Source organism: Hemitrygon akajei, chromosome 1 (assembly GCF_048418815.1).
Source record: "Hemitrygon akajei chromosome 1, sHemAka1.3, whole genome shotgun sequence".
NCBI lineage: Eukaryota > Metazoa > Chordata > Chondrichthyes > Myliobatiformes > Dasyatidae > Hemitrygon > Hemitrygon akajei.
Genome location: NC_133124.1, coordinates 100932000 through 100956611, shown reverse-complemented (window position 1 = coordinate 100956611; position 24612 = coordinate 100932000). Strand labels below are relative to the sequence as shown.

The window sequence follows — 24612 nt, the reverse complement described above, 5'->3', positions numbered from 1 at the left end:
TCAAGACCATAAATTCAAAAAAAAAAAAAAATCATCTCCAGACTCCTAGACCTGGGACTCACTACTTCTTTGAACAACTGGATGCTGGACTTCCTGACCAACAGACTGGAATCAGTAATGTTAGGCAGCAACACTTCTGCCACAATTATTCTCAACACCCCACAAGATTGTATCTTCAATGTTCCTCCAAAACAAACGAGCTAGTCATTGGCTTAGAAAGCAGGGCAGAGCATAGTCCCCAGTTTATATCAATGGAGCTGAGACAGAGATGGTTGAGAGCTTCAAGTTCCTATTTGTAAACCTCACTCCCAGCCTGACCTGTTCTAGCCATCTAGACGCAATTACCAAGAAAGCACACCAGCACCTCTGCTTTCCCAAACAGCTAAGGAGATTCAGTACATCCTTGTTGACCCTCGCCAATATTTATTGATGCACCACAGCCTGTTATGGCAACTGCTTTGCCCAAGTTCGCAAGAAATTGCATAGTGTCGACAGAGTTTAGCCCATCACAAAACCATCTTCCCTTTCATGGACTTTGTCTATACTTCTCACTGCCTCAGTAAAGTCAGACTCCTCCCATTGGCCAAAAGATACAAAACCTGAAAACATGTACCACCAGGCTTCAGGACAGCTTCTATCCCACTGTTAAAAGGCTCTTGAACAGATGTATTGTATGATAAATATGAAATCTTGACCTCTCAATCTACCTCATTGTGTTCCTGTAAGGCACTCTCTGTAACTGTAACACTATATAGTTACTGATTTCCCCTTTGTACAATACTGATATACTTAATTTTCTGTGTGTCAGGAGATGTCACAATAATAAACCAATTACTACTTTCCTCCAGAAGGTAACAGCAAACAATGGACCCTCCCCTGCAAATGCAGCATGAAATTCTGTGTTGGGATCCTATGATCACCTGAACCTCCTCCTGCATGATAGAGCTACATAACATGTACAAAGTATTCAAATCACTTATACCATAAACCATAACATAAGCCATTGGAGCAGAATTAGACCATTCGGCCCATCGAGTCTGCTCTGCCACTCCATCATGACTGATTTATTATTCTTCTCTACTCCATTCTCCTGCCCTCTCCCCATAATCTTTGACCCCCCTTACTAATTAAGAACCTATCAACCCCCGCTTTAAATATACCCAATGACTTGGACTCCACTGCCATCTGTGACAATGAATTCCACATTTTCACTACCATCTGGCTAAAGAAATTCCTCTTCATCTCAGATCTAAATGTACGTGCGTCTATTCTGAGGCTGTGCCCTCTGGTCCTAGACTCCCCCACTATAGGAAACATCCTCACCATATCCACGCTATCTAGGCCTTTCAATATTCAATAGGTTTCAATGAGATTTCCCGCATTCTTCGAAACCCCAGTGAGTATAAGCCTAGAGCCATCAATCACTCTTCTCGCAATAATCTTTTCATTCCCAAGATAATTCAGCCTCCTCTGGATTTTCTCTAAAGGCAGCTGATGCTATCTTAGTCCATGTTCCAAAACTACACTGGTGCCCGACCCCCACTCTTCCTATGTTACATCAACGACTGCATTGGTGCTGCTTCCTGCATCCATGCTGAGCTTGTTGACTTCATCAAATTTTCCTCCAACTTCCACCCTGCTCTCAAATTTACCTGGTCCATTTCTGACACCTCCCTCCCCTTTCTCGATCTCACTGTTAATGTCTCTGGAGACAGCTTATCTACTAATGTCTATTATAAACTCACAGACTGTTGCAGCGACCTGGACTAGACGTCTTCTCACACTGTTACTTGTTAAAAATGTTATCCCCTTCTCTCAATTCCTCTGTCTCCACCGCATCTGCTCTCAGGATGAGGCTTTTCATTCTAGAACAAAGGAGATGTCTTCCTTTTTCAAAAAAAAGGAGCTTCCCTTTCTCCAGCATCAACACTGTTCTCAACCGCAACTCTTCCATTTCACACGTTTGCTCTTATCCTAACGTCCTGCTATTCTACTCTCTTGTCCTCACCTACACCCTACCAGCCTCCGTGTCCATCACATAATTCTCCACAACTTCTGCCATCTCCAACGGGATCCTACCACCATGTGCATCTTCCCCCCCCCCCCCCCCCCACTTACTGCTTTCCGCAGGGATCGCTCCCTATGCAACTCTGCTGTTTGTTCGTCCCTCCCCACTGGTCTCCTCCTGGCACTTACCTTTTCAAGTGGAACAAGTACTACATCTGCCCCTACACCTCCTCCTCACTACTATTCAGGGCCCCAAACAGTGCTTCCAGGTGAGGTGACACTTCAATTGTGAGTAATTTGGGGTCCTGTACTCTATCTAGTGTTCTCAGTGTGGCCTCCTGTATATCGGTGAGACTCTTCGTAGATTGGGAGACCGCAATGCTGAACACCTACACTCTGTCCACCAGAAGAAGTGTGATCTCCCAGTGGCCAACCATTTTAATTCTACTTCCCATTCCCATTCCGATATGTCAATTCACGGCCTCCTCTACTGTCGCAATGAGGTCACACTCAGGTTGGAGGAACAACACCTTATATTCCATCTGGTTAGCCTCCAATCTGATGGCATGAACATTGATTTCCTGAACTTCCGGTGATAGTTCCCAACCCTCACCCCTTCACCATTCCCCATCCCCTTTTCCCTCTCTCACCTTATCTCCTTGCCTGCCCATCGCCTCCCCCTGGTGCTCCTCCCCCCTGTTCTTCCTTCCATGGCCTTCTGTCCTCTCCCATTAGACTCCCCCTCCTCCAGCCCTGTATCTCTTTCACCAATCAACTTCCCAGCTCTTTACTTCACCCATCACTTTGTGTTTCTCTCCCCCCCCCCCCCCACCCACTCACATTTTTAAACCTACAGCTCATCTTTTTCCCTCCAATCCTGCCAAACGATCTCGGCCCGAAACGTCAACTGTACTCTTTTCCATAGGTGCTGCCTGTGTGTGTTGCTCAAGTTCATTGCCATCTGACTGTACATATATACTACCAAACAAAACAAAGTTTCTCCGGACCACAGTGCACCCACAAAATAAATATCACACATAGCAGATAAGACAAAATATATACCACAAATATGTTAATAAATATAATTCAAAGATGCATCTGGCATGCAGCAAAGGCAATCAACAAACACTCAACATAGTATACTCAAATAGTAGTCAGCTTGCTGCCCTAGTGACTACATCTTGGCCTCACAGCCTGAGGGAAGAAGCTGTTGCCCAATGAGGCAGTTCTAGTCCTGATGCTCCTGTACCTCCTTCCTGATGGTAGTGGGATGGGTGGTAGGGATCCTCAACAATACTTTGGGACCTTCCTCAACACTACCTGCCCTTCACCTACCTTCAAAACATCCGCAAACTTGGCCGCCAAGCCATCAATAGTATCATCAAATTGATGGACACACAGTATAACATGCAAAGGAGCGGTCCCAACACCGATCCCTATGGAACACCACTAGACACCAGCAGCCAACCAGAGAAGGACCCCACTTCTTACGATTAAATTTAATATGACTTCTGGTATCTACGCACAACATTTATTCTTGCATCAAACCTACAGAAAAAAACTGTATATCATTTTTGAGAGTTAGCTATGCATAAAATGGCTTCTGTGCTTCCAACCTTACATAGAATATAGAAATCTACAGCACATTACAGGCCTTTTGGACCACAATGTTGTGCCAACCACGAAACCTACTCTAGAAATTCCCTAGAATTTCCCTACTGCATAGCCCTCTATTTTTCTAAGCTTCATGTACCTATCTAAGAGTCTCTTAAAAGACATTACACCATCTGAAAAATAATCAGTGTTCCGAAATGGATAAAGTTCCTGCTGAAGTGCTTTAAAAATGTAGAAAAGTACTTTTGGAATAAAATTTTAAGATTTGAGAGTTTCTTTTGCAGTGATTGAAGTGAAAGCCACTGAAATTTACCTCCTACTTGTTGCCAATGAGTGCCCCCTAGAGTCAGGATTCCACTGATCGGGAAGCACTGAGGATCTAGTGCACAAAGAATCCAAGAAAGACTATACTGGGAAAGGTTAGTGTTGTTTATGTTAAAAGAAAGGAAATTTGATTCAGTACATAAAATTATGAGAGGCCTAAAGAGGAAAGACCTATTTCCTGAAGCAGAAAGGACATAGAATTATTGGATTTGGAATTGGTTTATTATTGTCACATGTACCAAGGTACAGTGAAAAGATTGTTTATAAGGATCAATTCATACAGACTGCATTGAGGTAGTACAAGGTATAACAGTAACAGGATGCAGCGTAAAGTTTACCAGCTACAGAGAAAGTGGAGTGCAGATGGAGAGTAAGGTGTAAGATTAGTAAGGGAGATTGAGAGGTCAGAAGCCCACCTTACCATACCAGGCAATCATTCAATAGTCTAAATCAGTGGTATCAGAATCAGGTTTACCTGTTTGTTTGTTTGTTTATTTATTTATTGAGATACAGTGCGGAATTCCAGCCCTTCACGCCACACTGCCCAGCAAACCCCCAATTTAACCCTATCCTAACCATGGGACAATTTACAATGATCAATTAACTTTCCAACCAATATGTCTTTGAACTGTGGGAGGAAACTATAGCACCTGGAAGAAACCCACATAGTCATGGGGAGAAGGTACTGTATAAGCTCCTTACAGACAATCGCAGGAATTGAACCCAGGTCGCTGGTACTGTAAAGCATTGTGCTAACCACTACGCTACCATGCCGACCCAAATCTCACACCCCCCCCCCACCAAACATACTTCAATGACATGAAATTTGTTGTTTTGTGGCTGAAGTTCAGTGCAATAAGAATATAAATAAGTAGTGCAGAGAGAACAAAATGTGAGGTAGTATTCATGGGTTCCTGGATCATTCAGAAATCTGAGGTTGGAGGGAATAGGAGGGAGTGGGATAGAAACTATTCTTGAGCCTGGTAGGAATGGCTTTCAGACTGTTGTATCCTCTGTACATTGAGAGAGGTGAGGGGGGATGAGAAGGGGGGTGAGGGGAAAAAAGGAGGGAGGGGAAAATGGACGGTGGGAGGAGGGGAAAGAGGAAGGGAGAGAGGAGGGAGTGGGTAGTTGAAAGTGGTAGCGGAGGAGGGGGGAGACTGGATTCTATGATACACTGAGCTATACAATATATTAGTTAAAGTAACTGATAAAAGGATTGGAGGAGAGGTGAAGAAAATCAAATTAATGTTGAGAGTGCCAGTAGGAGCCAAAACACTCATCAGAGTTGGGGAGGGAGATGAAGTGGGGCAAAAAAAGCCTAATCAAGTCAGAAGAAAATAGTTCTCATTAAAAATATCATGGAGGTAGCCTTTGATGGAGTTTATAGTCAAAATTATTAACAAGTAAACTGAAGTTAAATTCTGGGAGTGGGGCATTGGATTTGAACAGATTTGAACAGAAGAAATAATGACGAAGCAAAGAAGAAAAAAAATTAAGAATAAGTAGATCAACTCTATACCAACAAATAAGGGACTTTAACTCATGAAGGAAAGGAAGACGCTGAAGAACATGGTGGAAGAGATAAAACTGATCAGTGAAATGAATTATCAGCAGACTCAAAGGAAGAGCTCAGTAGAGTGAAGTCACCTCCAAATACCATTAAACAAAGACAAGATTTAAAGGGATCATCTCCTGGAGGGAGGAAAGTCAAAGAAGAAACAGTTGGGCAAAACTTTTACTTTTTTTCATTGGAAAAACAGAAAAGTTCATCATTTCAGTTACTGCTAGTGAAGCATGATATCTTTGTGTTTAAAGAAAAAAAGCCAATGACAAGAAACTTGCTTTCCTTGATAAAGAAATCAAGGCAAAGAAGCCCTTCTAAAATGTGGAAAACAAGATTCAGGTGAAAATCGTAAAGGATTCTGAAGTGGACTAATTCAAAGCCACAATTAAGTTTGCCTCATTTGGTATAAAAAAGATTGAAGGGGGGCAAAATTATATGAAGCTCATTAAATCTATTAGTTACTCAAACTTTCTGCAACCTTTAAGAGCCCACCCCTATATTCATTGACTAATCCCCTTGTGTTAAGACTGATAACATTTAATCATCATGCAAATGTTGATTGTCTTCTGAGAAAACAACTCTGGCAGCAGTCTGTTGGTGTGGCTCCAGTACTATGCTCATTGATCAGCATGAGAATGAGCTGGGAAGTTGAAGGATATGGGATGTTTCCAGCACCGTCTCCAGCATTAGATGAGGGTAATGTTAATATACCGATGCAAGACTGGGATAATGCAGCAGGTCCTTCTCTGCAACTGTGCTCTCCTGTTCAGAGTAATTCTTCAGCCCAAGTTCTGCACTTGCAAACATTGATGGATGCTTCTAGGACGGAACAGAGCTCTGATATTGCAACTGTTGATGTCAATGACGAGCTATTGATATCAAATCAGACACAGGATAAAATGGACCCTAACTCTGCAGAAGACTGTGATGAAGAAAATACAGGAAGTAAGTCTAAACAACGACTGAAGAAAAAGAATTACCAAAGATACCCTAAGCCACCTTATTCTTATCTTGCTCTCATAACCATTGCAATCCTTAACTCTCCAGAAAAGAGACTGAAGTTATCTCAGGTACTGTTTTATATAACCATATTCAGTTATTTTAAATATTGAGGAAATCTGACTGGTTTCCAAATATAACAAACTGGTTAAATTTACTTTATGTTTTACAGATTCTCCATGAGATCAGTGTCATGTTTCCATTTTTCAAAGGGAATTACAAAGGCTGGAAAGATTCTGTCAGGCACAACTTGTCTCAAAATGACTGCTTTATCAAAGTAAGTCTGCTTCTATCTGTTGGTGGTAATTCCAACCATACTGTAAAACAGACTGGAGGCCAGTGAGTAATTGAAAGGCATTTGTTTGTGTTTGCCCTTTGAGCACAGAGAACAGATTGGGAAGAGCTCAGCTTCATGTTGGTTGGAATTTTGTTTTTACTAGGAAAGATTTAACTGTGCCTATATGTGGCCTTTCAATTCTGAAACCACTGGAGATGTGATTCTATGAAAATCAGTGGAAAAGTTGTGAAAAAAATTTACTGTACTTTTTAAATAGTTTTTTGTTGGTGATCCTGGGATTGAATCTTGTACAAGGAGTTGGTAGTGAATGAACAGGGGGAGAATTTTGTGGTGCAGAGATGTGTAGAAGAAAGGGGTATACCTTGCTTAGGAGCTTCTGTAGCTGTTTAGAAAAATTAAATTGACTAGAGGAGAAACCCATACAAAAATTTGGAAACTTAAATAACACGAGGAATTTTCCACTTGGTGAATACAGCATTCCTGCAGATTTTTTTTGTTGTGAGAGATAAAAGCTTCTGTGATGTTTCATGAATTTCCTGGGTCTTGTTAATTTTTTTGAAGTTACCTGAAGCTTATCCAATGGATTTTTTTTGCATTGTGTAACATGCTATATGACTGAATCTATATATTTTTTAATTGTTAAGAAAAGTTAGGAATTTACTGTTTAAATCATCAGAATCAGATTTATTATCACTGACTTGCATGACATGAAAATTGTTTTGTGGCAACAGTATATTGCGAAGACCTAAAAAATTACAGAAGTAAATAATGCAAAATGAAAGAAATAATGAGATGGTATTAATGGACTAATAGTGGAAAGAACGATAATATTCCTAAATAGTCATCAGCCTCCTGTACCTCCCACTTGATAGTAGTAAGAAGTGGTCATGAACCAGATGCTGTCATCTTGAGGCAACACATCAAGATTGCCCTGATAGTGAGGAGGGTTGAGTCCATGATGGAGCTGTCTGAGTCTATAATCTCGTGCAGCTTCTTGTGATCTCAGAATCGGGTTTATTATCACTGGCCAGAGTTGTGGAATTCATTAACTTGTGCATTGCAGGCTCCACACCAGCTTGTGATGCAATTGGAATGATTTCCACTATACATGGTTAGAAATTTCTAAGTCTTTAGTGATGTACCAAGAAGTAGATCCAGTAACTGTCCTTTTTTTGTGACTGTGTGAATGTGTTGGGCCCAGGATAGATCTTCAGAGGTGTTGATACCCACAAACTCAAAGTTGCTCTCCCTTTCCACCACAGACCTCTTAAGAACTTGTGCCTCAGTTTTCCTTCTGGGACTGCCATCTGCTCATTACATGAATACAGAGGTGCTCAGTCAGTAGTGTGGTTCAGCAGCATGCAATGCATGCTGGGATACTAAGTTCTGAGCGCCAACATTGTAGAACAATCCTGTAGAAATATAACATCTCAAACTAGTTTCAATGTGACTTCAGTGGGGAGAGCTGTCTTGGGGAAAGATACCAGCTTAATGAAATTGTCAAACCTTGATCTTATGACAGATCACCTTCTGGGCCAGCTGTCCTACCAATGTTAATCATTACCCTGTCCCTTTTCCTCCATCTAACCAACAAATTCTGATGCTCCCCACCACCTTACTTTCCTTTCCATGTTCAACCTATTTTTCTTCACATATTCCATATAGAACAATGTTCTTTTGATCTGCAGAATTTTGTGGGAGATGTTGGGGGGAGGTGGTTGGTGGCCGAGGACTGGTAGTCGACCATACATGGGCAATTTAATGCTCCAATTGGAGCATAAACTGCTAATCAAGGAAATAGAAGACATGTGAGGCACAAGAGGTACTGCAGATACTGGGAATCTGGAAGAGCACACATAATGAGCTGGAGGAGCTCAGCAGGTCGAGCAGCATCTATGCATGGGAATCAACAGTCAACATTTTAGGCCGAGATCCCTCATCATACGTTAGGCATTTTTCTTCTCTTTCCCCCTGCACTCTGTACTGAGCAGGGGGCTGTGTTTGAATATATGCCGGAGAGCTGCTGGAGGCAGATGCAAGAACGGTAGGAATGGGAAGACATGAACCAAGGGTAAGCAGGTTGAGGTAGCTTAAATTAAATGATTAGCTCATTTATTTGTCACGTGCATTGAAACGTACAATGAAATATGTTGTGTGCGTCAATGACCATAGTTCGATACTTGGGGCCGGCCTTCAAGTATTGCCGTGCTTCTGGCACCAACATGGGACGCCTGCAACTTACTGACTTGCATGTCTTTGGAATGTGAAAGATAACCAGTTAGTCCTGATGAAGGTTCTCAGCCCAAAATATCGACAGCGCTTCTCCCTATAGATACTGCCTGGCCTGCTGTGTTCCACCAGCATTTTGTGTGTTGTTTGAATTTCCAGCATCTGCAGATTTCCTTGTGTTATCTCTTTACTGTTCGGAGTTCAACAATGCTGCATTTTCCAGTGCTGTTTGGGCAACAAAAAGCAAAAACAGAATTGTTTGTATAGAAACTGGGAAGAGAAGCAGAAATGTCAGCAGGCTGGCTCGTTACTACAATCGGGGAAAGGAGGTACAAGATGAGGGGCATTCATCGTGTGGATAGCCAGAGGTCTTTTCTCAGGGCTGAAAAGGCTAACATGAGGAGGCCTGTAATGTGCTGTAGATTTCTATGTACAGGAGTCTGAAAACCCACTCAATGTTTTAGGAAGAGCTTATTCCCCTCTGCCATCAGATTTTTTTCAAATGGAGTATTGTGCAGGCACAACAGAAGTGTTCCCACGCAGGTCTGGTGAAGAGCTTTTTAAAAAAAAAAGGAAGGTTTTCGGCAGGAGTCTTTGTTTGGAGTACTGCAAAGATGCAACAGGAGTGTTCCTATGCAGGTCCAGTTAAGAGCTTTAAAAACCCAGTCTCTGTAAAAGAGGCAGCACCTAGCGGCACGGCACGTTTGACGTCAGTATAGTCTGAGTCCGAGTAGAAAGGCTTCAGCAAGAAAAGGCAGAGGCAAGGTAATTAGGTAAGTTCATTCCTTATTTCTTTCTTTTTTTTTCCCCCAAGTTCTTCTTGAGAGAATGGGGAGAGGGGTGTATGTCTGCCGAGCCAGTGTTCTATTCTGGATGTCAGATGTCAGATTTCCAGACTTCCAGACTCCCTGATCGCCACATCTGCACCAAGTGCATCGAAATGCAGCTCCTTGGAGACTGTTGGGGAACTGAAGCTGCAGCTCGATGACCTTCGGCTTGTTAGAGAAAGTGAAGTGATGATAGACCATACCAAGGCTACAGGAGACAGATAAATGGGTGACTGGCAGGAGAGCGAAGGGAGAATGTCAGATAATGGAGAGCCCTCTGTGACCATCCCCCTCAACAATAAGTACTGCAATATAGTTAGGAGGAAAGATGGGCGATTCTGTGAATGCAAAAAGGAAACACAGGTGGTAGCTTTCTTCCCAGGTGTCAGGGTCTGCGACGTTTCTGAATGTGTCCACAATATCCTGAAAAGGGAGGGTGAGTGGTGAAGAAAGGGAAGAGGTCCTGAAAACAGAATACTGGGAGTTAGGAAGCTGAGAAGCAGGACCTCAAGGATTGTAATCTTGGAATTGCTGCCTGTGTCACACAACAGTGAGGATGGGGATAGAGTGAGGTGGCAGATAAATGCATGCCTGAAGAATAGGAGCATGGTCAGGGATTCAGATTTCTGGATCATTGGGGCCTCTTGTGGGGCAGATGTGAGCTATATAAAAGGGATGGGTTGCACTTGAATCCAAGAGGGACCAATATTCTTGCGAGCAGGTTTACTAGAGCTGTAAGGAGTGATTTTTTTTTTAAAAAAAACTAATATGGCGGTGGGGTGGGAACCAGTATGATGGAGCTGAGGATGAGCCAGCAGGTTTACAAGCAGATGATGGGTGTAATATGAATGTACGGAAGGACAAGCCAATGATTGGGTACAAATGCAGACAGAGCAAAGAGTTAAATTTGAGCATAGAGGCAAAATCCCAAAAGAGCGAAGAATGCAGGACTGAAGGTGCTGTACTTAAATACGCATAGCATTCGGAATAAGGTGGGCGAACTTAATAGCACAAGTAGAGACTGGTCCATATGTTGTTGTGGGCATCACTGAATCGTGGCTGAAAGAAAGCCATAGTTGGAAGCTTAACATCAAAGGATATACTTTGCATAGAAAGGACAGGCAGGAAGGCATTGGTGGTGGTGTGGCTCTATTGATAGAATTACATCATTAGAAAGTGGTGACTTTTTCTGTACTTTTTAAAGTAAATTTTAAGCCTAACCCTTTGACTGCCTTGTTTGGTATTGTTGGAGGGAAAAGGCACAACTTTGGAGACATCTGATTTGCATATATTGGCTTTTCTCTTGTAGCTAGGAGGACGGTGTTGCTTAAATGGAAGGCTGTTGCTCTGCCTACTCAATGGTTATGTGATATGTCATGCTTAAATTTAGAGAAGATCCATTGTTCAATTTCTGATTTTAACCAACACTTTCAAACCTTGTGGGGACCATTTCTAAACTACTTTCAAAACCTTTGATTTTGTGTTAAAGTACAGATATTGGCTAATAACATAATCACTATGTGATTGGATTTTTTTCAGTCTTTCTTTACCAAACAGCTTCAATTTTGGTAGAGGGTTTAGATTCTTTTTATAATACAATTATTACAATTCAAATTACAATTGAATGTACATGTTGATCATGAATACAGGGTACTGTGATTGCAAGTGTGATTTTAAAAATATTGTATTCTATGTGAAAATTAATAAAAATATTGAAAAAGAAATCTTTGTGGGTAGAGTTAAGAAACTGCAGGGGTTTTTTAAAAAAAATAATTATGGGATTCGTATATAGGCTTTCAAATGGTGACCGAGATGTGGGTGGGGTTGAGGTTGCAAAGGGCATGTAGGAAAGCTAATGTCATAATAGTAATGGAGACTTCAATATTGAATAGGGACTTCAATAGGGATTGGGAAAATCAGGTTGGTGTCAGATTGCAAGAGGGAATTTGTTGACTGCATATGAGATGGCTTTTTAGAGGAGCCTGTGCTCATGCCTACAAAGGGAAAGGCTATATTGGATTTGGTGTGGTGTAGTAAGAGATTTTATTAGCTTAATGTAAAGGAACCATTGGGAGGCAGTGTGATGCACCATCAATAACTCTCGGAGACTGGAAGTGAACGATGGGCTTTATTAGCAGCAAAAAGGGAGCACGACATCTCGGAGACTGAGGGAGGAGCTGTGCCCCAATCGCCTTTATACAGGGGTCTGCGGGAGGAGCCACAGGAGCAGTCAGCAGAGGGGCGTGTCCAGACAGGTATACATAGTTTACTACACAGTGATCATAAATGGATCGAACTCGTACTGCAGTTTGAGAGGGAGAAGCATAACTCACATGTATTGGTATCGCAATGGAATAAAGGCAGAGCAGAAATGAAGTTTCTGAGAAGACATGGGTGGGGTTGAGATTGCAAAGGGAGCAGGAAAGCTATCTTCCACAGAGGAAGATGTTTTCAAATGGCAGGGATAGGTAACCATAGGCTGACAAAGGAAGTTAAGGACCACATAAAAGCCAAGGAAAGGGCATATAAGGTAGCAAACATGAGTGGGAAGTTGAATGATTGGGAAGCTTTTTAAAATCCAACAAAAGGCAACTAAAAAAAGCTCTAAGAATGGAAAAGATGAAATGAGGGCAAACTAACCAATGATATAACACAGGATACTAAAACTTTTTCAGTTACCTAAAGAATAAAAGTGAGGTGAGAGTTGATGTTGGACCACCGGAAAATTATGCTGGTGAGGTAGTAAACGGGACAAAAAAATGGCAGATGAACTTAATGGGTATTTTGCATCTGTCTTCACTGTGGAAGACACTAGCAGTGTGCCAGAGGTCCATGAGTGTCGGGGAGCAGGAGTGAGTGCCATTGCTATTACAAAGGAAAAAGCGCCAGACAAACTGAGGTCTTGAGGTGGGTAAGTCACCTGGACCTGATGGACTACATCCCAGAGTACTTGGAAAAAGGTGCTGAAGAGATGATGGGTGTATTGGTCATGTTCTTTCAAGAGTCATTTGATTCTGGCATGGTCCTGGGGTACTGGAAAATTGCAAATGTCACTCCATTCTAAAAAGGGAGGAAGACAAAAGAGGTATTTGTAGGCCATTAGGCTTAACCTCAGTGGCTGGGAAAGTGTTGGAGTCCATTATTAAGGATGAGGTTTCAGTGTACTTGGAGACTAATGATAAAATCAGCATGGTTTCTGTAAAGGGAAATCTTGCCTGAAAAACCTGTTAGAATTCTTTGAGGAAGTAACAGGGTGGGAGGACAAAGGAGAGGCAATGGATGTCATTTACTTGGATTTTCAGAAGGCATTTGATAAGGTGCTTCACATGAGGCTGCTTAACAAAAATAAAATCCTATGGTGTTACAGGAAAGATACTGGCCCGGATAGAGGAATGGACGGCAGTGAGAGGGAATAAAGGGGGCCTTTACTGGTTGGCTGCCAGTGACTGGTGGTGTTCCTCAGGGGTTAGTATTGGGACCGCTGCCTTTCACATTATTCATCAGTGATTTAGGTGATGGCTTTGTGGCAAAGTTTGCAGATAATACGAAAATGGGTGGAGGGGTAGGAAGTGCTGAGGAAGCAATGTGATTGCAACAGGACATAATCAAATTGGGGGGAAATGAGCAAAAAAGTGACAGATGGAATACAGTATTGGGAAGTGTGTGATATTGCATTTTGGTAAAAGGAACAATGGTACAGACTATTATCTAAATGAGAGAAGATTCAAGTATCAGAGGTGCAAAGGGACTTGGGAGTCCTCATGCAAGACTGCCACTTTACAGGTTGAGTCTGTGGTAAAGAAGGCAATTGAAATGCAAGGGGAATAGAATATATAAGAAGATAATGCTGAAGCTTTATAAGACACTAGTCAGGCTGCACTTGGAGTATTGTCAACATTTTTAGGCCACTTATCTTAGAAAGGATGTATTGTTATTGGAGAGTCCAGAGGAGGTTCACAAGGATGATTCTGGAAATGAAGCGGTTAACCTCTGAGCAGCATTTGGCAGCTTTGGGCCTGTACTCACTGGAATTTAAAAGAATGCATGGGGATCTCATTGAAGCCTACCAAATGTTGAAAGGACTAGATAAGATGGATGTGGAGAGGCTGTTTCCTATGGTGGGGTTATCCAGAATTGGGGAGTACAGCCTCAAAATTGAGGGGGCGACCTTTTAGAACAGAAGTAAGGAGGAACTTTTTTTCGCCAAAGTGGTGAATCTGTGGTATGCTCTGCAACAGACGTGATGGAGGCCAAGTCAAAGCAGAAGCTTTATAGATTCCAAATTGGTCAGGACATCAAGGGATGTGGTGAGAAGGCAGGTGTAAATCCAGGTCTGGGATCAGCTATGATGAAATGGTAGTGAGCACTCAATGGGCTGAATGGCCTAATTCTGCTCCAGTATTTTATGGTCTTCAGAACAGCCCATGAACACCACCTTACTATTGTGCTGTTTTTATACTGTTTGTTTATTTTTGTTTAGATTTTGTATTATGCTGTTGCTGCAAAACAACAAATGTCATGATCTCTGTCAGTGATAGTAAACCTGATTCCGAATGTTGCCTCAGCTGAACGATTTCAGCATTTCTGCAAGGAGAAGTGTTAGATCTGCCCATTCACCACCACCTTACCCCTATTCAGGGCTCCAGAAGTCCCTTCTGATGAGGCAACACTTCATCTGCAAATCTGCTGGGGTTGTCTACCATATCCATGTTCCTGATGTGGCCTCTATGTTGAAGCCTGACGTAGTCTGGGGGTTGCACTGTTGAATACCTTTGCTCCATCCACAAAAAGCCTAATTTCCCAGTGGCCGACCACTTTATTTCCAATCTCCATTCCCATTCTGACACGTTGGTCCACTGCCACGGTAAGGCCACTCTCAGGTTGGAGGAGAAACATGTGAGACATATGTAATTATTATTGATGTGGACTGTAGTTTATATTGGTCTCCTTCAGTTTTTCAGTTTTGTTGCTGATAGGCAATCTGTTCCATTTTTGAGTGAGGAAAGGGGTTCTGTGATATGTTGCTGTTTTTGTTTGAGGAGCCTGGGGTTAGAGCTCTGATGTTTTGGCTGCTGTGTCTGGGCAGGCAATCTGTTAGTTTTTGCGTGCAGTGGAGTTCGGGGTTTGTGAATTGTTTCTTTTTTGTGTGGGAGAGGGGCCTCACAACTTCCATGGTTTTTCTGTATTTCATGGCAATCTGAAGAAGACGTTTCAGTTGTGTTCTGTGTACATACTTTGATAATAAAATGAACCTCTGAAACACCTCATACTCTGGGTAGCCTCCAACCTGCTGGCATGAGCATTGATTTCTCTAACATCAGGTAGTTTTTCCCCTCCCCTTCCCTCTTCAATTCTGCACTCTTACTACTTGCCACTTCTCTTCTCACATGCATATCTTCACTCCTGATGCTCCCCTTTCTCCCATGGTCCACTTTCCTATTAGATTCCTCCTTCTCCAGCCCTTTATCTTTTCCACCTGTCACCTCCCAGCTTCTTACTACTTTTCCCTCTTGCCCACCCACCTGGCTTCACCTTGTATTCCTTCCCCCTCCTCTCCCATCTTATTCTGGCTTCTCCCCCCCCCCCCCCCAACCTTCCTTTTCAGTCATGCAGAAGAGTCTCAACCCAAAATCTCAACTGTTTATTCCTCTCCACAGATGATGACGGAGTTGCTGTTCCTTTAGGACTGTGATGCTCTGGATTTCCAGCATGTTTGTGTTTATATTTCATAATTTTCTGTCTTGTTTGCTTTGGAGGGTTCCTTTAGCATGTTTGTGTGTGTCATACTAAACTGATGAAAAGAAGAATTTATCAAAAATCCTTTCTCCCAAAGTAAAACTAAAATTACAAAGTGAAGTTTTTTGGACTTAATCAATTGGTGTTGCCATTTACCCTTCATTCTTTAAATGTCTCAAATTGCATTAATCCTCTCAATTTCACTTCTCTATGCAGAAGGTAATCATGAGGATATTACTGCAGGGTTGAGTAGTAAGAAGTTTAAAAGGCTGGGACTTGTCATCTTGGGGCAAGAGGCAGGGGAGTATATATCTACAAGTCATGAGGTGCTGGTATTCTAGACATAATTTTGAGGTGTGAAGAGAAGCAGTGAATATAAGTTGCATTAAGCATTGACTTGTTGGGGTTTATTAAAAATCACCTGCACTAATGGCTTGCATGACAACTTCCAATATTCCCTCTGTAAAAGGAAGCCACAGTTCACTCCCTTTCAGACCATGTCAGTGAGGAAGAGGGAATTCGTAACTCTGAAGTTGTTTTTGTCCTGGATCCATACACACATTTACCATGCTCTCTAACTTTTGTATATCATCATTTGCTGCTTAAGTCATGGAATGATAAAAAGTTAATGGGTAACCAGTAATGCGTAAATCAAGCTATTTTTCACTCCTCCCACGCAAATGAAAAATTAGTTGTCTAAAGGATTTTAATCCACTTGAGGGTGTGCTAGACTTAGATTAGCTAAGTTTTAAGGGGTCCCATTCCAGTATTGCAGTCCCATTATTATAATCATCCAGTTTGGTGCAGGATCCACTGGTTTGCTCCAGAAAAATTCATGGGGACTGACATTGTCCTTTCTGTATCTGAGATTCAAGGGAATTTTTCAGAGCAACAGTGTTTTACTGTAGGGTGGAGGGAGGTGGTGGTGGGTGGGAGACTGTGTCAATTAAAGCAAAGGCTCTGAGCAAAAACCCACATCAATACTTCAAGAGCAGCTCAGAGTGTTGCATTGTTAACAATACTTGATGTTTGAGGTCCAGCTGCCTCCTTGGATGCAAGTTGGATGCATGGTACTAGTTCAGAACCTCAGTAAATCATCTCATCAGGTTTACCTAGATCGTCTGTTATGCGTCAATGGCTGTTACATTTCCTATGGCATATAAAGAATGGCTGCACTTCAAAAACATGTAATTGGTTGTAAAGAGCTTCGCGATGACCTGGGGCTATGAGAGGTGTTCTAAAAATTCAAGTCTTTCATTCTTTTTCACACAGGTTATCAGAATTCTGAAACTTCTTATCTCACTTCAACCCCCTGCTCTCATGGAAAGCAGTCTTTGTTTTCAAGGCAATTTAATTTTGATTTTTTTTAAATGGTATCTTGTGTAGTTTCAAACAAGAGAAAATCTGCAGGTGTTGGAAATCCAATATGTGTGCACGAAATGCTGAGTTCCTCCAGCATTTTGTGTGTCTTCTGTAGTTTTGTTAGTAACATGTGCTACACATTTTGACAATTCACTTAAAATTTACTATTTAGAAATAGTCAAGAACTAATCACTAAACATACATGCACTCTGCATGTATGATGGTCAGAATCAGGTTTCATATCCCTGATGTGTTTGTTTAAACTTGTAGTTTTGCTGCAGCAGTACTGTGCAATATATAAAGACGCTAAATTAAATAACGCATTTAAAAATTAAATAGTGGGCATAGAATCACTGAGCATGTTTAGTGATTAGCACAGAAACCAGCCTTTCAGTCTTCATTAACAATGCTACCTGTTGTACCTACTTATAACAATCTCACTGACTGACATTGGATCTGTATGTAGCCTTCCTTGCTGATTCATATATTTGCTTAAACTTGTTAAATGCTGTGAGACAATTTGCACCTCAAATGTTTCTTCAGATTCCTTCTAAACCAAGGGTTCCCAACCTGCTTTATGACTTGGACCCCTGCCATTAACGGAGGGTCCCGTTCACCCCTGGTTGGAAACCCCTGCTCTAAACTTTACCTGTCGCGTTAGGTCTCTGCCACCCCATGCATATGATGATGGTAGGTGGGGATAACTGCAGACTTTGACCCTCTGTGCCATATACCTTCCTCATAATTTTAGTTACCTCTATTAGACCATCCCTTGGCCTCTGCATTCCAGGAAAGCAAAACAAATCCTATTCTATCTAGTCTCCTTCTAACTGAAATACTACATTCCAGGCAAAGTCGCAATGATTGAAGCCTTGAGTAAAGAGTCTGTTTTGAGTTAGAGCACTGAACTACTGTGTTCCTCCAGCATTTTGTGTGTTGCTGTGGGTTTCCAGCATCTGCAGATTTTCTCATGTTTGTTGCCCTAACCAGGTCTCTTACCAAATGTCAGGGTATCCATCTTGTAGGCTCGGAGATGCAATTGACAACAAATGTCAGAACCTGGAACAAAAACAAACTGTTGGAGGAACTCAACATGTTCAGCAGAATCTTTATAGGTGGGGGTAAAAATTCAGCGTTTTGGGTCAAGACCCAACATCCTGACTGAAAGTGCACAATTGTGAAATAATTATTCCACCACCCCCACCCCTCTCACCCCCAACAGATGCTGCTCGACTTAGTGAGTTCCTTCTGCAGTTGTAGTCTTGTTCTTTAACTGTAAGTGATCTGCCTGATCCCTATTGGGATCATTGTGCTTTCCTTTCTCTACCACTAATCACATCCTCCTTCCATCCCCAATTTGCAATACTTGGCCATTTTCCATTCTTTCTGAAATTGTTGGTAAAACATAGAAAATATATTCACTAAGTGGCACTTTTTATGCAGTGATGCGGGTGGATGTTTCCCTGGTGTCATGGATTATTGATTACCTGACTGGCAGACCACAGTACATGCGCTTGCAACACTGTGTGTCAGACAGAGTGGTCAGCAGCACTGGGGCTCCATAGGGGACTGTCATGTCTCCCTTTCTCTTCACCATCTACACCTTCGGACTTCAGCTACAACACAGAGTCTTGCCATCTTCAGAAGTTTTCTGATGACTCTGCCATAGTTGGATGCATCAGCAAGGGAGATGAGGCTGAGTACAGGGCAACGGTGGGAAACTTTGTCACATGGTGTGAGCAGAATCATCTGCAGCTTAATGTGAAGAAGACTAAGGAGCTGGTAGTGGACCTGAGGAGGGCTAAGGCACTGGTGACCCGTTTCCATCCAAGGGGTCAGTGTGGACATGGTGGAGGATTACTAATACCTGGAGATACAAATTGACAATAAACTGGACTGGTCAAAGAACATGTATTGTCTATTAGGTACAGGACATAAGTAATAAAGTGGCCACCATGTGTAATGTATGTGCAATTCTGCATATATATCCACTGTAGAATGTTATATCCAGCAGGTGCTGCAGGCACACACTACCTCCTAAATAGAACTGCTTAATTAATGTTTCTTGGGTTTATTAGTATTCCAAGTTTGCATCAAATGTCTGGTTTCCTGTGTCTGAGTATAGGTATGCTGAAAACATAACAGTTTGCCGAAAATCCTGTTAGGCAGGAAATGTAGATTTTCATCCGGCAATAATTGTAATATCAAACTGCTTTGCTTTTTCTGAGCCAAGAACTGGGTGTTGGCTGCCAACATAAAATTCACCTTTGTTTGGAAAACTGCAGACCACCCACCTTCCGATTACTGTCTTTAAATAGTACACCCCAAGTGGGGTGCATACTTTTTCTGAAGTTGGTATGATTTAATCCACTGAAGTAATCAATAAACTCCTTTAGAAGTTTAAATATTGTACAATGAAATGAACAAAAATAACACAACAGCATTATTCAGCAAGGTTGTCTGTAGGTGGAGCCAAAATAAATGAGTGACATTTTTAATGAGAATTTTCTTCCAATTTTTACTGTTGGGGGGGGGGGCAGGAATAATGGAAGCTAATGAAAAAAGAGGAAATGGGTGTTGTCTTGGATCACATGAATTAGCAGAGTGGATGTATTGGAGACTTGACATATGCAACCAGGTGACTGAATATAATTTTTTATTGTTAAGGTGCACTTGTGTATTCACCTTGGTAATGCTAAAATGCCTTTAAGAGAAAATGGTGATGTCATGTTGCATGGGTGGAGTAGAATGAAGAGTTGCCATGTTCTGGAAATGATAACATTCAAATGCTTTTCCCAGGTTTGGTGAGGAAAGTTTGAGTAAAATTGATTGACGCAGGAATAGCGTGACTGCAAAGTTCCTTAATTAGCCTACTGATGTGAGCGAGAGGAGAACTCCTTTGGAGGTCTAGCCTGTGTGTGTTTGGAAGTTACGCACCTGTACTAAATAACTGCCACTGCCAGATTGGTTTTGTGTATTTTAGTTGCATATGTAATAATGGTGTGGCCCAAAGTTAAACTGAGATTGTAATAGCAGCAACTGCTTTTTAAATTTGTTTTTATTTTAATACTCTTCCTGCAATAAAACAGATAAAGGACTGTAAGACCCGAAAAAGTGTTTGTTGTCCTGCATGTGTATTTTTCCCCAGGCTGCACATATGAAGATGGATCAAACAGAAACTTGGCCTGACCTGGTGCATTAGTCATAAACAAGTACAATGCACGAACAGGCCCTTCGACCCAGCTAGTCTGTGCCAAACCATTTATTTTGTCTACTACCTTTGACCTTCACCAGAACCATAGCCCTCCATACCCTACCACCCATGCACTTATCCAAACTTCTCTCAAATGTTGAAATCAAGCTTGCTTGCACAACGTGTGTTGGCAGCTGATTCCACTCTGAGTAAAGAAGCTTCTGCCACTTGAACTTTTCACCTTCCACCCTTAACCTCTGGTTTCAAATATTCAAACTACCAGTACAGTTATCACAAAGTACTATATGTATAAATTATACAACATTGATTTGTATGCTTACAGGTAGCCATCAAACAAGAAACTTAAAAGACCCCAATTTAAAATAAAAATACCCAATGCGCAGAGAAAGGGGGGGGGGGGGGACACAAATTGAGCAAACAATAGAAGCCAGCAACAACATCCCAAACCAAATTGAGTCCTTGGATCCAAATCCCCAAGTAGGTCCAAAGCCTCAGACTCACTTCATATTAGTGGGGCAATTCGCTACAAAGCTCACAGATGTGAAGCACAACAGCCAGGGCAGTCTCGCAGCCTCAGTGTGAAATCGGCCTGACCCTTGCCTCTAGACACTGCACCTGCAGATTTTGCCCCGCATTAGTACTGGGTCCCTGCCACAGCCATAAGCTCTGGGCCTAGAACTTGCCACCTGGCCTGAAGCAGTTCCCAAGCTCTCCTAATCGACTTGGTGTAGATTTTCTCTGCACGCTTCCAACCTCGTTTACAACTTTCCTGTAGGTAGATGACCAAACTGCACACAATACTCCAAATTAGGCCTCAGCAATGTCTTGAACTTCAACATTACATCCTATCTTGTGTACTCATACTTTGATTTGTGAAGGCAAATGTTCCAGAAGCTTTCTTTACAACCCTATCTATCAATGAATTGTGGATCTGTGTTCCTAGGTCCCTATATTCTTCCACACTCCTTGATGTCCTATCATTCACTGTAAGACCTACCCTGGTTGGTCCTACCAAAGTGCAAATCCTCGCACTTGTCTGCATTAAATTCCATCTGCCAATTTCCAGCCCGTTTACCCATCCGGTCCAAATCCTGCTACAAGTTTTGATAGCATTCCTCGGTGTTCACTACAACACCAATTGTGGTGTCATCTGCAAATTTGCTGATCCAGTCAACCACATTATCATCCAGGTCGTTGATATAGATGACAAATAACAACAGACACAGCACTGATCTGGCCTGTGCTCCACTAGTCACAGGTCTCCAGTCAGAGGCAACCCTTTACTGCCACTCTCTCATTTCTCCCACAAAGCCAATGGCTAATCCAATTTACTACCTCATCTTGAATGTGGAGTGACTGAACCTTCTTGACCGAGCTCCATGTGGGACCTTGTCAAATGCCTTGCTAAAGACCATGTAGCCAATGCTACCTTCATCAACTCTCCCAGTAACTTCCTCAAAAAACAAAGTTTAGTTAGACCTAACCTGGTTAGTTTTGAAAAATTTGCAGGGAATCGGTTAGCTATGTCGATTGACTGTGCTTTTTCCATAGATGCTGCCTGGCCTGCATCCAGCATTTTATGTGTTGCTCAGATTTCCAGCATCTGCAGCTTTTCTCTTGTATGTGGGTTGAGGACTGGCAAATGGTTTCCTATTCAAATAAGTGCATTGCATTACTTCTGCATACAAAATACACTGTGGGAAGGGCTTGTTTAGCAAGTGATAGGGTCCCTGAGGAGTGTTGTTGAACAGAGGGACGTATGAGAGCAAGAGTATGGCTCAATGATAGTGGTGTCACAGGCGATGGGGTGGTGAATAAGGTTTTGGCATCTGTCATAAGGCTAAGTATATATTCTAGAAAGAATGCAGTAATGACTTATCAGGATGTTGACTGAATTTGATGCCTGAGTTGCACAGGTTTGATAAATTTAAGACTTCATTTCCTGGAGATAGAGAATAAGGTGTTGGCACATGGCCAGTTGGTTAGGCTTTGGGCTGGTGATCTGAAGGTCATTAGTTCAAGCCTCAGCTGAGGCAGTGTGTGTCTTTGAGAGCAAGGCAATTAACCACACACTGCTCCTGCATGTTTATAGCCCAGTGGTGGCAGTTGGTGCAGTGTTGGCAAGACAAGGGGTGACATGATAAAAGGACACAGACAAGGCAAAGTCAGATACAGTAGTCTGTCTCTGGGGGCGGGGTAGATCATTTAAAATGAGGGCATGGATTTAAGAGCAGAGGCAAGAGATTTTAAAAGGAACATTAGGAGCTGCTGCTTCATGCAATAGATGATTTTATTCAGCTGTCAGGAATAGTAGTTGAGACACAATAACATTTAGAAGTAACAAACCCTATGTATCCTCTTGCAGTCCTATGCATTGTTAGTGGATGATAAATATCTTCACTATACAAGAATGAGTAGCACACGAAAAAATTTTGTACCATTGTACCTGTTGTACTGTTGAATTATTAGGTTGCTCATGAAAGGTTTGACTAGGCTACTTCAGTGCTTAAACCGTGAATATTAGCATCTTCAATGGTAAACTGAAACATCTGGGTCAGTATGTGGCTTCAAAGCCAAATATTTATCTTCACTTTGTCCTTGTTACCATCTCTAGCTGCTTTCTTAAGAGATTTTACAAATTTTGCAACTGGAAGTTTGTAGCTCATTAAAATGTATGAACAGTGTTATGAATGTACCACAGCTCTGAGGGGCCGAAGGGTGCGGGACCAGCCCCCTCCTTCCGGAGAATCGCAAGATCGCTATTAATTCAGGTCTTGGACCCAGGAAATGAGAGACAATGCAATGGATTTGACCATTGTTCTTCTTAGAGGCACCTGTGTGAATTGCAACTCTATAGTACGTGCCAGCTATCAGGGACATGGACACCCTTGGGCCATGTGGTGTGGGGATGGTATCACCCTACCTTGATTGACATTTACAAATCTGCCAGTCATGATAAAAAGGAGATTGCAGGAGGCAGTACCCCAGCGACGCACCAGACGGAGACACCATCGCTCATCGCTCCCGTGAGGACGGGAAGCTGTTCGGGAGCCACGTGTGATTCGGTTCCCCTAGCTAGGGAATCGAGTGGCTGATAACCCTGAAACGGATTCTGAACTGACAACGGGGAACTCACGTTCCCGATTCCACAATTTGAGTCCAACAGGCTGGCAAGTTTATTTTCTCTCTCCAACACGTGAGCCCCGGCGGTCTCCGAAAGGCTAAAAGCCTGCATGAACTTCAGAGACTTTGATATTTCCATCGGACGATAGTTTTACCCCTAGACAAACGATAGAGCTACTTCGTATTGTTGATTATTACTATACCTGCGCTTTAGATTGAGTATTGACGACGTATATTATCTGAATGTTTGTATTAACCTTACTTTTGTGCCTCTTTATAAATAAAAACGTTTAAAAATGATACTATCAGACTTCAGCGGACCTCTCTCACTTTGCTGGTAAGTGACTCAGTTATGGGGTTCATAACAACGTGGGGCCTCGTCTCGAGATTTGATACCAAATTGAGAGGTCAGTGAATTGGATTTGTAAGTCAAAAAATTTGGATCTGGTACGCGGGTCGCCAGACGGGAAACCAGCAAAGATGGACGTGGATGAATTTATGGAAAACCCGACTCTGGGGGCGCTAGAGGTGGCTACAAAATTAGACTTGGTAAATCTGGCTAAGGGGTTAAGCCTCACAGAGGTGAGGTCATCAATGAAAAAGCGGGAAGTGCGAAGGCTCATAACTCAGTTATTACATTGGGAAGAAGGTGTTTGCAGCTGAGGATTTGGAAAATATCCCTGAAATGGTACTAGCGAGTGGGACGGATCAGTTAGAGTTGGAGAAATTAAGATTGGAACATGAATTTAAAGTAAAGCAGCTGGAAGCAGCTGAGAAGGAGAATGAAAGGGCTGGGAGAGAGAAAGAAAGGGAGCAGGCGTTCCAACTAAAGGAATTAGAGGTGAAACGGGATCATGAGCTCCAGCTAAAGGAGCTGGAAGCAGCTGAGAAGGAGAAAGAAAGAGCTGAGAAGGAGAAAGAGTATGAGGAGGCAGAAAAACAGAGGAAACATGACTTGGAGATGGAGAAGTTAAGGAAAGAGCGAAGAGATCAAGGGTTAGACCGAGAGGAGAGGTTTAATGTTAGTCGGGAGTTGAGGGTAGTACCTCTATTCGAAGAGTCAGATGTTGATAGTTATTTCTTGCTTTTTGAAAAGGTGGCAGTAAATCAAAAGTGGCCCAAAGAGCAGTGGATGGCGTTGTTACAAAGTGTGTTAAAGGGGAAGGCACAACGAGCATATGCGGCATTGTCCGTCGAGGAAGGGGAAGCGGAGAATTATGCCAAAGTAAAGGAGGCCATTCTCCAGAGTTACGAGCTAGTACCTGAAGCTTATAGACAAAGGTTCAGAAATTTACGGAAAGGGTGGAATCAA

General features: G+C 42.3%; 1 protein-coding gene across 1 annotated transcript in view; it reads left to right on the top strand.

The window, feature by feature from the left end:
* The first annotated feature begins 6321 nt into the window (after window positions 1-6321).
* The window catches only part of foxh1 (forkhead box H1), a 30231-nt gene continuing 11940 nt past the window's right edge, over window positions 6322-24612 (top strand). Inside the window, exons 1-2 of the mRNA XM_073066326.1 lie at window positions 6322-6582; window positions 6684-6788. Coding sequence (XP_072922427.1) covers window positions 6322-6582; window positions 6684-6788 — 366 coding nt within the window. The remainder of the gene's footprint in view (window positions 6583-6683; window positions 6789-24612) is intronic.